This window comes from Penicillium pulvis (assembly GCF_028828015.1).
Source record: "Penicillium pulvis strain IBT 33274 chromosome Unknown contig_23_segment0_segment0, whole genome shotgun sequence".
NCBI classification, from domain to species: Eukaryota; Fungi; Ascomycota; class Eurotiomycetes; order Eurotiales; family Aspergillaceae; genus Penicillium; species Penicillium pulvis.
The window spans coordinates 652,934-669,326 of record NW_026643075.1 but is presented as its reverse complement, the minus strand read 5'-3'; the positions used below and the strand labels follow the sequence as shown (position 1 = coordinate 669,326).

Below are 16,393 nucleotides of genomic sequence, written 5' to 3'. Positions count from 1 at the left end.
ACCGTTATCGATAAGACAGAAAATGGCAATGGCCGTCACCGGAGGGGAAGGCGCGCCCCTGCTATTGACCTTATATCTCACTAATTTGTGGTGTGGCCGCTCCCTTTTCACATCATGTCGGCTCTACAGACCTTCATGCTGGCCGTTGACAACGACAAAGATGAAGCAAAGAGCATCGCTGCCTCCGTGGCCCAAGGTAAATATTGTCCAATCATGCCACCCCGCACTCGTATTAGTGATGTGACTCTAATCGAGTTGCAAATGCAGATCTGGAAAGCAAGAAGACCACTTTGATCGACATTGTCCGGCAACTTGGCGAGTATATCAATGACGAAGATCCAATTCTACGTGGAAAGGCGATTTCCTTCCTCACTGCGGTGATCAAGGCTCTGCCACCCCGCTTCCTATCGAGACAACAGATTCAGGTTTTGACAACATTCTTTGGTGACCGAATTGAGGATGGCGGTGCAGTTGCGGGCTTGGACAGATTGCAGGGATTGGAGCGGTTCAACAAGGAATTGGCTATCGAGACTGCACAGGCGTGAGTCTCATACTTTGTCTTATAGCCGGTGAAATACTAATGGCTTTATAGCTTGTTCGGTAATTTCCAAGACCTACAGTCTCGTTCCCAGACACAGCGGTTTCAAGTCTATCAGTTGTTGAACGAATTGATGTCGAGGCACCGCGAGGCTTTGCGTGAGATGGGTGATGAATCCCTTATGGGAATTGTGGATCTCATGACCGGAGAGAAGGATCCACGTAATCTTATGATGGTTTTCTCTATTCTGAAGGTTGTTATGATGGAGTGGGATGTTACGAACCATGCCGAGGTTAGAATGCCGCAGCCAGCCATAGTAACACAGCAGCTGATTTCACTAGCTTCTTTTCGACTCGGTGTACAATTATTTCCCTATCACCTTCCGACCTCCACCAAACGATCCATATGGAATCACCGCACAAGATTTGAAAGGCAGATTGCAGGATTGTATCTCTGCATCGAGACACTTTGCTCCGCATGCTATACCTTCATTGCTGGACAAGCTCGACTCTACGTCTCCGAATGTTAAGGTATGTTACTTGGTGAATTCCTAATATGCTAATGCTAATATCCATCTAGAAGGATGCTCTGAACGCATTAATTGCGTGTATTCATTCATATGACCCTGACACCGTATCCCGTTACTCAATCACCATCTGGGAGGTCCTCAAATTCGAAATTCTGAATGCTCAAGAGGAGTTTTTATCAGAGTCATCTCTGGAGGCTCTTTCAGGAATCGCAAAGCGACTTTCCGAGGGAGTCACTGAAATTTCGTCAGATCTGCCCCTTGCACAGTACCTCCGCCCTATCACCCAGGAGTGCAATGAGCAATTGCAAGAACCTCAACAGAAGCAGGCAAAGCCTGCTCAACAGATCCTTAGCTCGCTATCTTCGTCTTCTGCTGTAGCATTTACAATCATTGTGCAGTCTGTTGTTGCTCCCATCTTTACTATCTACCAAGAGGCGGATGGAATTGTTAAGCAACGGGCTCTCCTTGAGACGCTAGCTGTCTTGTTCCAATCTGCAACCCAGGTCTTTGGACAATGGACAACTCGTGGAGGCGAAGTTGCCCAAGCGAACCCCTTGGTAGAGTTCAAGGATCAATTTTCAGATGTCCTGGGACAGGCTCTGATGGGCTCTGCCAAAGATGAGGTTTCTTTCCGTGTCACTGCACTGAAGGGTTTCCTGCGGCTTTCGACTTTGCGTGATTTCTTCCAGGAAAATGAAATCGGGTTGTTTGTTCAATATTTGGATGAAATCCTCCTCACAGAGGAGTCCGTTGGTCGGGATGACCTAAAGAAGGAAGCCATTGCAGCATTGGCGGAGATTTCCAAGCACAAGCCTCGACTGATTATGGATATTACTTTCCCTGCATTTGTGGCCACACTTCCAGATGAAGATGATGGCACGAACTCAACTTACTTGTCAACCTTGGATACTCTGGCCCAGATCAGCGTTGAGAGAGACATTTTCGAAACGCTGTTCCGGCGTCTCTTCAGCAAGCTATCGATTTTACTTCAAAAGGAACAGCCTGGGTCTGCAGCCTATCCTCGAGCTATCCTTGTGACTCTGCTTTATGTCATGCAGCAGAGGCAGATGGACGCCGATCCAAATGTGGATTTGTACTTTGATAAGATTGTTGTTGGTCTCTGCCAGAGCGTTGCAGAGTCAGCCTCAGGAAAGGGAAAGAACCGTCTCCTCAATGATCCCACAATCCTTGATACTCTAGGTCGACTTTGCAACCTTCTCGTACGTGCCGTGTCGGTTCAAAAGCAAGAGCAAGCCGCACAGAACGTCTACAGTCTCTTCTCGACAGGAGGCTTTGTACCGGTTCCTTTCTCTGAAGGTGCCAGTGCTGATCAAGAACGTACAATCATCATTTCGACATATCTTCTCGCGGGCTTGTCAAAGGAATGCGTCAATCTCATTCCCAATACATCCCCTGATATGTCAGGCCTACTTTCAGACCTGGTCAAGCGATCTGTATCTGACAACGCAGAACCAGCCACGCATAACGCATTCCTGCATCATCTGGCACTGCTTGTTAACAAGTTCCTGTCAAAGCAGGATTTGAAGATTGCCGAGAATCTCTTCGATTCTCTTGTCTCACCTGAAGGCCAGGCTTTTACTCCTGCCACGATTCGTACCATCTTCTGGTTATCAAAGGCTCTCGTTCTTCGCCTTTCTCCATCCACTACACATATCCTGACCTCTTTGATGGGTCTCCTTTCCTCTCCAGACCAACAAACCAGCCACTCCACTGCTCGCGGATTTTCCATTCTCCTTGGAGAAGATGATGTCCTTTCCGCAGCCAACGGTGCCACCATCCGCCTGCTATCCAAGCAACGCGTCTTCACTACTGTCATTCCGTTGATTTCATCCCGCATCCGCGATGTCAACGTCGCTGGCAATGACGACTCCACTCCCACTACATCATCAGACCACATCAAACCAGCCCACTTAACCGCCCTCGCGGGCATCCTCTCCACAATTTCCACAGCCCTCGTCATGCCCGAACTTCCCACCTTACTTCCACTCCTCCTCCAATCCCTCGACCTTCAAACATCCGACTCTGTTGCTGTTCGCGCTGCAACTCTCGACACCCTCGCGGTTATTATCCGCGATAACGGTGTCACCACTATTGACAAGTGCGGCCATGTCCACAGTCTTGTCCAGAGACTCCTCAAGACAACTGTAGCCAGACCAGGCTCTGGTGTCGTGAACCCTCCCCGTCTCCGGGTTGATTCACTCAAGTGTCTCTACCTACTTGCCACAAGACAGACTTCTGGCGAGTCCGGCAATGCCAAGATTCCACCTGCGATCTCCCCGCTTCTTCCAGAAAAAGCACAGGTCCTGCGTTCTTTGCGGGCCGTTTTGGATGACCCAAAGCGTGATGTGCGGAAGGCTGCTGTTGATGCGAGCAGTGCTTGGTTCCGGGGTGTGGATGATTTACCCGAGGAAGATGATTGAGGGTATGATCGATGTGATGATATAGTCACAGGTACTTACCTTAGTACATAGTCTTTGGGTGCATTATACTAGAATAGAAAAGCTCCTGCTCCGTCCTTTTTCATTCTCCCTTTAGCATACCGCTGAGTTATTGTAAAGATTATAGGGAACATACCAGAAATAATGGTTGACATTGTGGGCCTTTATTGAAAAGAAGAGGAGTTTTTTATTGAACACCGCAAAATTAGTTGAACATTTTCACCCACCGCATCTAAGGTAGCGCAGTATTCAAGATATAGAGAGTGAAAACTTTTGAGTACACACTCAAGTACCTGCATGCTCACTTTATCTATAGACCACGCTGGAATGTGAAGGTGGTCAAAGAGTGATACCGAGTGATACCTATATTATGATTTTAGTGAAGCGTTATCTCGTATATTGACGTGAATCAAGCGAAGATGATGCGATGTCCTTTAATACTCGAGATAGCACTGTTCAGAATGACAATTACTGCGCTATTTCAAATGCGATTGGTGAGGGTGTTCAACTAATTCTGTGGTGTTCGTTCAACGCACTTCCAAAAAGGGGTCTCTTTTTGTTTGCATAGATTTAGGTTCTTAAGCGTACTAGGTATCCGGGGGAAAAGCGGGGAAAGGTGGAGGTGGCTTTTAGTAACCAAACACACACGTTTCCATGGGATTATCATTTTCTCGGTAAATCGCTTATACCACTTCCTCCCAGATACACGATCCCCGTATTCATTTGAGCACAAGAGTATTTGCAATTTACCACGGGTTTAGGGATGCGTCTTATTTACGTATCGGCCGCACAACATGTCGACACAATGTGTAGAATCGCGAGGTATCACGTCTTTCGGAGAATTGGCAGTGACAGCGACCTCGCAAGGGACGCAAAACCAATCGTGGCCATTGCTCTCGATCTACTTAGCATGTTGGACATCGTAATCAACAATGCAGGTGTGACCGGCAAGGTATCTCCGCATGACGACATCGATGTAGAGAATTTCAGGCTTGTCTGAGGTGGTCAAGATCCTAATAAGTCAATACTTTCCTGGTGCCAAATGGGCAGGTTTCTGGTCCGGCTCGGGCCCGGGGTCGAAGTGGTCACTAGCTGATTTGGAGTCCGCTCGTCCTCCGAGGAGTAATGAGCAGACTCATCCTGAAATGTCGGGGAACCATCGTTCCCCTTGTCGCTTGAGTTCAGACGAGTGATTCGGGGAGTCATCATATTGAACGGAAGATTACCGGGAAGTGGATATCAGGTTTGTCTCATGATCCTTCGGGTCATTGATATGGGTCTTGGGTTCGGCTTGGCTGCAGAGGTTGGATCAGATTGTGGGTGTTGGGTTTGTTGTTGTTCGACCTGCGTAGGTTACATGCATGAGGACGCGACTGGCGGTTCAGGTTGAGAAGAATGGAATGAAGACTGACGAACGAAGAAGAGGGAGGAGACGGAGAGAAAAAGGAGACAGCTCACGATCCAACCAGCGAGTCACTCTTCAAAGCCGGACTGGGTCGTAGCTTTTTATCATCTCGACGGTGCTCAAATGAATCTGAAATGAGCTTTGATGACAAAATGTTTCAGGCTGTAATGATAGACTTGGAGGATGGACGACGATGGTGATTTTTCAGACATTGTGTGAACCATATCTTGGGTCGTTGATTGCCCAGGCGGTTCAATGCAATAAACAGTCGCAGAACCGACAATATGCAGCTATTGAATTTTGGGTCTAGTTGCTGTAGTATTCAAGTCCCACATGACATGACAAATTTATAAAACATCAGTACCGTCGGGTCTCATCGAATGACTGTCCTTCATATAAGCCCCGTCCTGCATATCCGACCACACCTCGAACAACGAGGGCAGGGAACACTTCATCCACCCTGGAAATGACTCATACGGATCTACCTCTAACACCTCGACGAGTTTCACATAATAACGTCTCTTCTCTTCGTATTTCGAGTCCTCAGGAAGGTGAGCGTTGTGTAACGTTTGAAAACTTTCTTCGTCAATGACAATAAACATGCGATAGCCAGGAAACTCATCGAGCACATCGCGCTTAGTTGCCTTGGCCCTGAAATGCTCGCGGAGCTGGTCTATCGATGATCCGTCGAACTGGGAAGCATCTTCAACGACCCGTGGCTGGTAATTAGGCCAAATCTCATCCCAGGGAGTGAGGTTGAACTCATTTGCCCTGGAGTTGTACTGACGGGAAGATTCGTAATAATTGTAGAATCCAGCTTTCATGTACTTCGTGATGAGGTCGACCATACGCGGGAAAGCGGCATTGGATTGGGGAGTATAGGTCGTCCGGTAGATGGTGTAGCCCCAGGTGGGCTCAGAGTAATGGAGCCATTCATAGATGTTACGAATGGAGCCTGGAAGCCAGTGGCATTGCTTCATCGGCTTTCGAAGTAGCGACATGATGGGTCGACTTTGGATGTTGCGGTGGTTTAGAGGGGAGTTGTGGGCGGAGAAAAGTCCAGCCTCATTGGAACCTTAGAAAGGACCGCTTTATAGTCCCCCTTAGGGCTGTGAGCAGGTTTATATCAAACTTCCTGTCCCCTTCAAATTACCCTACTTGTACTGGTCCCTGGTCAATCAAGTGTCTCCAGCATAAATTACCGTTAGTTCCTTGGCATCATTCCCACATTATCTTGGCATATTAGGGCCATAGACGGAGTACGGAATACGGAGTAGAGAGTAGAGAGTCAATGTTACTGTCTCTCCATGTGGTACTTGATCCCTCGTACGTTCGATCTAGTGCCTCGCAGTCGGTCTCTAATGACTGAGTTAACCCAACACACCTGGGCAGGTGATGTCAAGTAAGTCCTCCCTAAATTGAACCCATGCTTTATCTAATGACCCGCGTATCAAGCTCATTGGCCCTCACTAAGAGAATATATCGCTTCACATCAACATCTGGTAAAGGTCTACTTTGTTTCTGATGTACGATCTTCTTATTAACTGTACTGAAGATAAATAACAAAAATAAATATGCCTAGAAAGTCTGGAGTCCCTTCGTCATAGCGGTCGTCATACATGAGATCTAACAATATCTAGGTCAACAGAAAGCTGCCATTGGGTATCTGTGCTACCCGAAAACGCCATGCACCATAGTCAAAATAAGAATGGACGATGCAGAAGAGGCCATAAATAACCCAAGGTGGATGTGCAATGCGAGGAATCTGAAATGGCATATGGAAAGGGTATTCGGGTTCTGTATCATCGTCAGCAACTGTGAAACCCCAAATGCAGGAAGAATCCCTACATTATTTTTGAACCTGGTTCTTGTTCAACTGGATAGCCCACTTCATCTCTGCTTCTGTCTCCTTCAGGGACACAATGGCAGCATCGATCATAGCATTATTGGCATGAGCCCGCTCAATAGTTCCCCGAAGCTCCTCATCCTTCGTCTTCTTGTACTCTGCATGATTCTCCAGAAGCTTCTCATGAGCTTCCTTTAACCCCTCGACCTCCCTATTCTTTTGCTCGGCGATGACATCCAGCCGCTCCGCACACACCACCTGCGTCTTCTGTGCTTCCGCCATCGCCTGTAACTCTGTCCACAGTGCCTTTACCCGACGACCCAGCTCTGCTTTCTCGCGCTTCGTCGTACTAGATAAGACCTCATACTGTGTCTCATGGTATTTGGCAATTTCCTGTGTATGCGCCTGCTCCCGATGATGATTTTCGCGTTCTTCACGCATAGTGTCGTTCGTCCTGCTAGCATTCGCTTCCGCATCTTGGCGTTTACTCCGTTCGCCCGCGTGCTCGGCGCGAAGTTCTTCAATTTTCCGGTCTTTCCGAGCGATGGAGTTTAAGTTGGTCTCGTTGACCTGTTCTAGATTCCGAAGCCGCTCGTTCATGTTCTGTGCTTGTATCTTCAAGGCTTCGTTCGAGCGCTGTGTTTCTTCGGCGCGCGATCGGTACAAACTGCATTCGCGTGTGAGGCGCGCGATTTCTTCTTGTAGGTTATGGATGACACGTCCGGATTTGCCAGTTGCGGCATGGCCGACGGCAGACCATTCTGTGGGACCTTCGCCAGTGTTTATGTTTGGGCTTTCGGATGAATTGGAGGGTTGGGACGGGGAATTGTTGGAGTCTGCGGTAACCAGCGGTTAGTCAGTATACAGAGCTAGCCCTGAGGTATTCACGAGATGAAGGAAGGTTCAACTAACCTGTAAGACTAGTATCAATGCCGTTTCCATCCGCCATCAGCCCAAGCCCGTCCCCAGCCTCATCTTCGAAAAAGCCATTGCATTGGTGCATGTTCAGCTGTGTGTCCACATGTGGGAGATTTACCTGTGGCGCTTCTGTCGTGGTAGACGAGGAGTCAGTATGGATGGTATCGAGCTTTCGAAAGGACTCAAGCCGTCGCATAACGCGCCCCAGGTGAGCCATACTGGATGACGTTTGGGGGCGCTGAGAATTGGGGCCAGACGTGAAGTGTGCGTGTCTGCATGACAGATCCAATTTCCTGCACGATGCGAGGGGGCCGTTCTCTCCTTCCAGAACAGACAATGGCAGTCGCAATCGTGTCCCAGAGTACACTGTACCTGGAGGGTTTCACACTTACCAGTATTAAAATTGAGTCGGGGGAGGTGAGTAGTGTTTTTATGTCGTCTGATCATCGAATCTGGAATTAACGGGACATTCTAATGTGGGTCGTTCGCGCGTTGTGGAGACCCTGAAATCAATAGTGTCAAGAAGATCAAAACAGAGGAATTAATAGAAACAAAGAGCAGAAAGAGAAGGAACAATGTAAACACTCCAACCAGGCACAATGAGAATGGGAGTGGAAATGAAAAAGGAGGTTCATCCAGTTGGGTTTCGTCCCGTCGCGTACGCCATTTCACTAGAGCCGGACGCTAAGGGGAGGGTTGGCGAACCATGATTACATTGATGTCAAAACAATGAGATCATAATACATTACAATAGAAAAAAAAAGAAAAAAGCATATGAATGAGACCTGAAATCATTTCAATTACCTCCACTAAAGTACGCCTGTCAATGATATCAAGGGGTATTGGGATGTATATACAGGAAGGTAGCCCCAGTCCAAACGTGGAGATATGAAACGAGTGACATTGCATCGCCCAAACCCAAACAAATACACCACCAAAAATATGAAATTAAAACCCAATGTAGAAAAGCACCGCCATGGCACCAGCTGCTAGCCCAACAGAGTATCGCGAAACGGACGCAGAGCTCTGAACACTTCCGGTCTCGGATGCCGCCTTTCCATCCATAACATCTTCGGTACCAAAGGGAGCCTCAGCCGACATGGAGCTGGTGGCAGAGCTTGAGGTAGGGGTGCCAGATGGAGTTCCGGAGGGCGCAGAGCTGATCAGAGCCCTGCTGCTGGCGCCAGTCATCTCACCGGTGGGCATGCTCATTGTCCCGGTCATTGTTCCGGTCATAGGGGCGGCAGTGGTGCTTGCGGAAGTACCGGTGTGAGTGGTCTCCGTAGGTTGAGGGTTGGCAGGGGCGGCGGCCGTCAGCAAAGCAGAGTAGTTGCGCTCGCCATCTTGGGTGACCTGGAAGGCATAGGTCTCGCCCTCCTTGATGTTGGCACCAGGGGTCCAGGTGAAAGTGCCGTCCTTGGCCTGGTCGGTAATGGTCTCCACGTCCTGCAGGTTTCCGGAAGTACCCTTTCGGAGAGTAAGAGTGACAGGCTGAAACAAGTCAGCAAACACCCACAATGGTATGTATAATCGATTGGTCTCAACTTACCCCGTTAGTGTTGGCACCGGTCCATGTGAGAGTGACGGGCTTGCCAGCGGCGATATCTGCCGGCCAGCTGGTGAAGGAGAGGGGATCGGCAGCGTAGCCCAAGGTGAGGAGAGAAGCTGACACAGCGAGGATGGTGGTGAAATGCATTATGCTGAGAATAATGAATGACGATTAGAAATGGAATATTAAAGAAAGTATGCCGGGATTAAGTCCTATATTTGGCGACGAAGAATATTGATATTCAAAAAGCCAGGACGCAAGTGGCGCTCGAAGGTTCTTATTCTTCTGACAGGAAGCCCCAGCCCTTGCAAAGCAGGCATAAATCCAGTGTGCTGGTATTCGAGAGTTGATACCCACGCCCTGGGAGAATGTCGCATTCCTGGGGTGGTTTAAACAGCATCTCCATCTTGCTATACAAGCATGTAACCCCCGTTGGCTGGAGAATTCTTCCAGTAAATGCATGGAATTCTCCACAAATGTCCCAATTGGTTCATAATCTAGAGTTGTATGAGTCCTGGGCTCATGATCAAGGTGTACTGCAAGCTGGTCAAGAACAATGGTGCCAGGCAGTCTGATTCCACAGGCTTGAACTGTTTTGATCATACCTCCAAGTGCTCCTTGACAGGTTAGATCAAAATACATAAACAATGCACAGACCATGGCTGGCGGGGGACCTTTAAGGAATGTTATCCCTTCCCGAAGTGTTGACGACCAAGGCATAGGGCTTCCGATGACCCGTTCCCGTAATTCATGATGTCGAGCCAGGTATTTCAAGGCCCTGAGAACATTGTTCTCCGAGACCCGTAGCTTCAATTCCATACCAAGGGGGACAGAAAGCTTTTTAGATTGTATTTACTGTCGATCTTGTCGTTCAAGTCTGGGGATCGCTAGCTGTCGATCATATAATCTGCAAGGGCGGCCGTCAACCTTGGACATGCAGAGTATACGACTGCGGCAATTTCTTCCTGCGTTCACTCTTGGACTAAAGTTTATATTAAACTTGGTTTGTATATTGATCGCGTGACTGTATCAACATTGAAATAAGACATTTCCTTTATGCAAGACTAAATTCTAGCATGATATCAACAATTTTATCCTCCGAACGCCAGCTGATGGTTATATGCTAAAAGGTTATATTTAGGAAAACTCCCACAGACCACGCATGAAGCTTCCAGGGCCTGAGTCGACGCCACCATCCTCCTCGAGCATACGATCGGTGAAGATACGCTTGGGAATCTGGTATTCCACAACGGGGGTCTTCTTCAATGGTCTTTCTCCAGTTCCCAATTCTTGAGTGACCATTCCCTGGTAAGTGTGGTCCAGGAAATCCTCCAAGTTATAGTGTTGCTTGGTGAATTGCTCGGAGATAATGCGAGCGATTGAAGCGACATTGGGGTGGTAGTGAGACTGAAGGGTCTCAATCTCCCACAAACTGCTCTCAATGGCACCGGTGCGGGTAGGGTCCTTCTCTGTGGGGTCGAAAGGATCATCCATGCCCTCTGCCTCGATTTCAGCTGCGAGCTCCTTGTCGTTGATCGCCCGGTGCATCATAAAGGAACAGGTGGGGTGGCTCTTGAAAATATTGTACATGAAAGGGACGATGACCACAATGGCCGAGGGCGGGGCATTGAGAGCCAGGCGGGCAAGTTTCTTAATGAAACTAGCCATCAAGGCAGCCGGAAGATGGGTCGAGGCGAGGAAAGTGTTCATCAGGCGAAAAAATCGTGACCGGTGCTTGGAGTGCAGCAGGTCCGCATCGAGAAGCGAGTACAGTTTGGTATAGAATTGCGGGTAATCTAGGTTCTTCTCTTGGATGAGGTAGAAAAGACCAGACAAGGCAAGGAGCGAAGTGGCACCACCGGCATTGTAGGAATCCGTCAGGAAGTCCATCAGGAGCTCAGGTCGGGTGAACCAAGGCTCAATATGGTGCACCATAATCCGCAGAAGGTTCTTTCGCTGCGCCTGGGAAAGGTCGTTGCGAAGAATAGCCAACCATGCCTCCTGCGCGCGCTTCTTGTGGGAGTTCACCGAGGTGATCCGTTTGTTTGTTGCTGTGGGGGTTGCAAAGAAGTTCTTGAACTTGTGGCCTTCGGCAGGTACGTCGTCGCATGCAGAGAGGATGGTTGTGAGGGAGTCGAGGACGTCGGAGCTTCGTCGGATGGCAGCGTATTCACTGGTCACCATTAGCAAGAAACAATCAGTCACAAGATTAGAGGTACATACGAGATCTGCCCAAAAGTGTGGTATCTCACGTCTTCAAACTCCTTCAGGAATTTGGTAATGAACTCAGTCTGCAGATCCTGACCATCATGAGCCTCGATCACAGCCTCCACGATATCCTTGAAACTTGTAGACCACACGTTGTTGTCGGCTCCGGGGATATGTGTAATGCGCTCTTTGATGATACGCATGCTCAGCGTCAAAGCAGTGATCTGGGATGTAGTGTCGCCTTCGCGCATGATGACCAACAGCGCCCGCTGGTACTCCAAGCATCGCTCCTTCAGCCATGCCGTAATGATCTTTTCGTTCTCGGCCGCACGACTCGACTCGACAAAGGTGCCGGTTGCCATCAATCTGCTGAACACTCGGCACAGAGACACAGCGACGGCAAGATCCGGGTTCTTGACTGCTTTGTCAACATTGAGCATCGAAATCAAGGTTGCGATGTTGTTGTAGTGCTTTCGTCCCTCCGCAATCTCGGTTTCGAGCTTCTCGATCGTAGACAGAGTGTCGGCGAAATCGTCCTCGGCGACCGCACGACGCTTGGAGGGAGCTCCAGCATTTTTGCTGCTTTTGCGCTTCTTGGAAGCGTCGACTGCGGCGGGCATGATGTTGGATTTATCTCTGCCGTAGTTCGAATGCGACGTCTTTTACTGGCGTGATCTCGGATCAGCAAAAAAAGTATGGAATTTTGGAATCTCGGAAGCGGGTTTTTCCGCGCGCACCATCCTGGTTCCCAAAGGGGCTAGCGTGTGCAAGCCCGTCCTACCCGTCCCGACCTCAAACCTCCTCTCCGTTCACCCACCCTGTTAGGATCTTTAAATTCATCTGCAACAATGGCTGCCCGTCTCGCTAAGAGCGCCATTGGTACGTCTCGACTAACTCTTCTTCGTCCGATCCGATTCCCAGAGGTACTGACTCGCTCCGTTCTCCAGGCGCCGCCCGGCTGCGGCCGACCGTTTCCATCCGCGCTCCTGTCGTCCCTGCCATCACTGCGATCCGCGCGGCTTCCAACGTTCCCGCTGAGGACCCCTCCAAGAAGGCTCAGTCTATCCTGAACGCTGTTCCCGGAAACTCCCTCGTCTCCAAGACTGCCGTTCTGTCCGCCGCCGCCGGTCTGTCCATTGCCGCTATCAGCAACGAGCTGTACGTGATGAACGAGGAGACCGTTGCCGCCTTCTGTCTGCTTTCCGTCTTCACCGCCGTTGCCAAGTACGGTGGCCCTGCTTACCGCGAGTGGGCCGAGGGTCAGGTCCAGAAGCACAAGGACATCCTGAACGCTGCCCGTGCCGACCACACCAACGCCGTCCAGACCCGCATTGACAACGTCCAGGAGATGTCCGGTGTTGTTGATGTCACCAAGGCTCTGTTCGCTGTCTCCAAGGTAGGTTTTAATCTGCCAAAGGGCACTGTTTGAAGAAACATACGACGGATATTAACTACTTGCGTAGGAGACTGCCCAGCTTGAGGCTCAGGCCTACGAGCTCGAGCAGCGCACTGCTCTGGCCACTGAGGCCAAGCAGGTCCTTGACTCTTGGGTCCGCTACGAGAACCAGGTTAAGCAGCGCCAGCAGCGTGAGCTTGCCGAGACCGTCATTGCCAAGATCCAGAAGGAGCTTGAGAACCCCAAGGTTCTGCAGCAGATTCTCCAGCAGAGCGTTGCCGATGTGGAGCGTAAGTTTCTTTGTTCCTGTTATCCCTTGCATATACTAAATTATCGCCAGGCATCATGACCACCAAGGCCTAAATGGGATAACTGTGGCTCCGCCGGCAGTTGCCATGTGTACAAAACTATAGCGGCTATTTGCATCTGCTGAGTTAGAATTGCAATACCATTTTTTCTGTCACTCTATCTGAAGTTCGTGGGGGCATGATACAATCCTGCTGCTGGTTTCGCGGTCTTTGACTTATGGATCATTTGCGAATTGATGTCGTATGTCTCGTATTGTAGCTCGGAAACAAAGTCCGATAACGGAAAGGTGAAGGTACATATTTGCCCAGGTATATTTTACGATTTTCACCCAACCCTGGCGTAATACATTGCACATGCATGCTCCCTGGTCCATCGACATATGTCTACCATAACCTTGGGAGGACTACTCGGGTCGTAGGGCTGGTTGACATCAGACCCGCCAAACATGCAGGGACTGGTGCCGCCACGTGTGGAACTTTTCCTTCTACATAGTACCTACTAGTATCAGATAAATCCAGTTCATTTTAACTTCTCCGACTCTGGATTCAGTAAACACTAGACTCTTTTTGTGTACCCACTAGACTAATTGTGGTTGGGTGTTCCCGTCACCCTTGGTATCATATATATTGTACTTCATTTGGTTAGCCGCCGAGCAGACCCAAGGAACGCCCGAGGCCATCAGCTGCAGGCACACAGCCACTATGCCTGTTTCTATTCTTAAGCGTTGAACTTTCTTCTACTTTCAAATTGAATTTATTGTCTTCTCTATATCTAGTCGTTCTTCGCATCTACAGAATACTTTACATCTAACACCCCAGCCCCCCTCCCCGGCAATATCCGCATCGCATATCGCATATCGCATCTTGCAGATCAACATACAGCAAACAGCTGCTGATACAAGCACAATGCCATCCCTCCGCAACATCCTTCACAAACGCGAAGATATCACAAGCGATACATCTCAACCTCGCCCACCTCCTATAACAATCACAACCCCAACCTCTAGCTCGCCCCCAGAATTCACCTTCCTCCGCTCAGACACCTTCGGTCAAGAAGTCATAGCACCACCAACCCACGCAGACGACCCTCCATTCTCGCCAACAAGCCTCAAATCCCCCACAGACTCCCTCAGCTCCCCCCACGACCCCTCAAGCACATCCCGCCGCAGCTTTCAACTCTTCTCGCGCAACCGAGTCTCCCGCTCAGAATCGATCTCCAGTCCGTCTCCACCCCGCCGCGAGCGCCGACTCTCAAACCTACTACACCTCGACAACCGGCGCAGTCGCAGTGATTCGCGCGACTCATCGGTGAATATTCCGCAGGACCTACCTCAGATCGATGATGATGCTGTGGGTGATAAGCAGGAGCGCGAGGCGGCGTGGGAGAAGAGAGCTACTGTGCTTGCGCAGCATCATCCGCAGTTTGGGGGCGTTGGATCGCCGTTGCAGTCTGAATTCGATGTTTCGGAGTGGGGTGGGCAGTCTAGAAGTTCAAGTCGGAGTCGAGCTGGAGACGTGCGGGACGATGTAAGTGGATGCTTATATATATACAATTTAAGGCCGCTTGCTAATTTGTTTTTTAGGTAAATATCCAGGAGGCGATTCGACTGCATGAGTCCGGTGGTAAGTTTATGTTTGCGATTCTACGTGACCGTCGACTAATACGTTATGTAGATCTAGAAAAATCTACCCAAATGTTCGGTCAGCTTGCCAATCCTAATGGTGCAAACAACCCACTCAGTCAAGTTCTGTACGGACTTGCTCTACGGTACGTGCCACCAGATTGCGATACAATTTACTTTATACTAATTCATATTCTAGACACGGCTGGGGTTGTATTAAAGATGAGGCCCAGGCTGTGACTTACCTGTCCGCCGCAGCTTCCAACTCAGCGGCCGTTGAAGCCGAAGCGCTACGCGCCGGAATCAAAAAAGGTGGCGCCGCTAAAGGAGAGCTCGTTCTTGCTATTTTTGAGCTAGCTAACTGCTTCCGGAATGGCTGGGGCGTGGCGAAAGATCCTGCTGCTGCTAGGCAGTATTACGAGACTGCGGCGAACCTGGGTGATACCGATGCTATGAATGAGGTTGCTTGGTGTTATCTTGAGGGATTTGGCGGAAAGAAAGAAAAGGTAAGCACAATTAATGCTCTATTTGCTATTCATACTAATGTAAACTGTAGTTCAAGGCAGCTAAGTATTATCGACTTGCTGAGGAGAGTGGCTGTCCTACAGTGGGAAATTCATGGTATGTCATGCTTGATACCCCAGATCAAGGGCGTAAATGGCTTGCTAACATTTTCGATAGGATCTGGAAAGAGAAATATAATCCCCAGTAAGGGGTTCGCTTTTCAAGTTTGATCTTCACCTTCACTATGTGCCACCACCTGCATGACTGATGAATTTCTTGACATATACGTTGCATTGTTGTGTATAATTTACTTTGTATGAGTTATGAGTTCATGGACGATACCAATGCTGCATTGATGCCCAGGTGGATGTGAATATTCGTGTTCGAATGTCAAAAGTAGCTGTCAATACTTGGAATGGACTAGCTTTAATGCTTGCGTTACTCCCAAACAGTAAACTGCCGATCCCAATGCTCAGTCCTTCAGCGAGAAAAGAAAAATTTTCAACGCTCAGGATTGACTGTGTGAAGGATGGTCATGCCTCGCAAGACTTTGCTAAAGAAGGTGTCGAGTCCATGGCTGGCGGTGTAGGATTTTCTAGATGGGTTTGAGGAGGTGTGATTCTCTAGAGGTTTTATTTTTGCGAGTTAATCGTGTATAGTAGTGACATTGATAAGGCAAGACATTCAAAAGGCACTGAGGCAGGACACAGGTAATACCTCGTTTTCGTTTTCGGTGTTTCCTTTCCTTTTTTTTTTTTTTCTTTCTTTTCGGAATTGGGGTGGCTGGTATACATGGAAGGAGTCAAGGGATGTCAGATCAGGTTTCACGGTATACACTTATCCCCTCAAACATCGTTTCAAACAAAGGCGTACGCAGTGATACGCCAATATACGACATTCAGAGGAGTCTTACTTTCAAAGCTGCTCATGAGAGATGTCGTTTGAGTGGCGGAAAGTGTTCCTCCCAAGTGAAGTCATGCCGGTGCTGAAATTATTGGCCACCTGGCGAGCACACGGCAGAACGATTGACCTTTCCCGATCAAACTAGGGTTAGACTCAAGGAATGGGTACCTTACCGCTCAGAGGCCAAGGTTCAAGCACAGCCGAAGAC

At 49.1% G+C, this 16,393-nt stretch overlaps 7 protein-coding genes across 7 annotated transcripts; 3 read left to right on the top strand and 4 right to left on the bottom strand.

The window, feature by feature from the left end:
- Positions 1–65: 65 nt before the first annotated feature.
- On the top strand, positions 66–3,508 carry N7503_004521 (MET18/MMS19 family protein; the record flags this gene model as incomplete). Its single annotated transcript, XM_057064068.1, has 5 exons — positions 66–196; positions 268–541; positions 593–830; positions 880–1,068; positions 1,118–3,508. Exons 1-5 carry the CDS (start codon positions 115–117, stop codon positions 3,506–3,508), a joined length of 3,174 nt encoding a protein of 1,057 aa, XP_056921811.1. The 5' UTR covers positions 66–114.
- A 1,770-nt stretch (positions 3,509–5,278) lies between these two features.
- On the bottom strand, positions 5,279–5,932 carry N7503_004520 (uncharacterized protein; the record flags this gene model as incomplete). Its single annotated transcript, XM_057064067.1, has 1 exon — positions 5,279–5,932. The coding sequence occupies one exon, from the start codon at positions 5,930–5,932 to the stop codon at positions 5,279–5,281; it is 654 nt and encodes a 217-aa protein (XP_056921810.1).
- Positions 5,933–6,780: 848 nt separating this feature from the next.
- N7503_004519 (uncharacterized protein) lies at positions 6,781–7,966 on the bottom strand (the record flags this gene model as incomplete). The annotated part of the gene is made up of 2 exons (XM_057064066.1): positions 6,781–7,613; positions 7,690–7,966. Coding segments are annotated over 2 exons (1,110 nt in total), but the record flags the coding sequence as incomplete, so codon positions are not given.
- A 677-nt stretch (positions 7,967–8,643) lies between these two features.
- On the bottom strand, positions 8,644–9,391 carry N7503_004518 (GPI anchored serine-threonine rich family protein; the record flags this gene model as incomplete). The annotated part of the gene is made up of 2 exons (XM_057064065.1): positions 8,644–9,186; positions 9,245–9,391. 2 exons carry the CDS (start codon positions 9,389–9,391, stop codon positions 8,644–8,646), a joined length of 690 nt encoding a protein of 229 aa, XP_056921808.1.
- A 990-nt stretch (positions 9,392–10,381) lies between these two features.
- noc4 (ribosome biosynthesis protein NOC4) lies at positions 10,382–12,115 on the bottom strand (the record flags this gene model as incomplete). Its single annotated transcript, XM_057064064.1, has 2 exons — positions 11,468–12,115; positions 10,382–11,417 (listed from the first exon to the last, which is right to left on the bottom strand). Exons 1-2 carry the CDS (start codon positions 12,070–12,072, stop codon positions 10,382–10,384), a joined length of 1,641 nt encoding a protein of 546 aa, XP_056921807.1. The 5' UTR covers positions 12,073–12,115.
- A 124-nt stretch (positions 12,116–12,239) lies between these two features.
- Positions 12,240–13,334, top strand: atp4 (F1F0 ATP synthase subunit 4). Its single transcript, XM_057064063.1, has 4 exons — positions 12,240–12,331; positions 12,400–12,848; positions 12,916–13,138; positions 13,189–13,334. The coding sequence occupies exons 1-4, from the start codon at positions 12,301–12,303 to the stop codon at positions 13,209–13,211; spliced, it is 726 nt and encodes a 241-aa protein (XP_056921806.1). The 5' UTR covers positions 12,240–12,300; the 3' UTR covers positions 13,212–13,334.
- Positions 13,335–14,062: 728 nt separating this feature from the next.
- N7503_004515 (tetratricopeptide repeat protein) lies at positions 14,063–15,490 on the top strand (the record flags this gene model as incomplete). The annotated part of the gene is made up of 6 exons (XM_057064062.1): positions 14,063–14,683; positions 14,740–14,779; positions 14,831–14,924; positions 14,978–15,284; positions 15,335–15,399; positions 15,460–15,490. The coding sequence occupies 6 exons, from the start codon at positions 14,063–14,065 to the stop codon at positions 15,488–15,490; spliced, it is 1,158 nt and encodes a 385-aa protein (XP_056921805.1).
- Positions 15,491–16,393: the final 903 nt, after the last annotated feature.

Bases quoted from the DNA above. Each gene is read 5' to 3' on its own strand.
- atp4 (XM_057064063.1), top strand. From the start codon at position 12,301: ATGGCTGCCCGTCTCGCTAAGAGCGCCATTG. The intron at 12,849-12,915 runs GTAGGTTTTAAT...CTACTTGCGTAG, and splicing joins CTCTGTTCGCTGTCTCCAAG to GAGACTGCCCAGCTTGAGGC. The intron at 13,139-13,188 runs GTAAGTTTCTTT...AATTATCGCCAG, and splicing joins GAGCGTTGCCGATGTGGAGC to GCATCATGACCACCAAGGCC.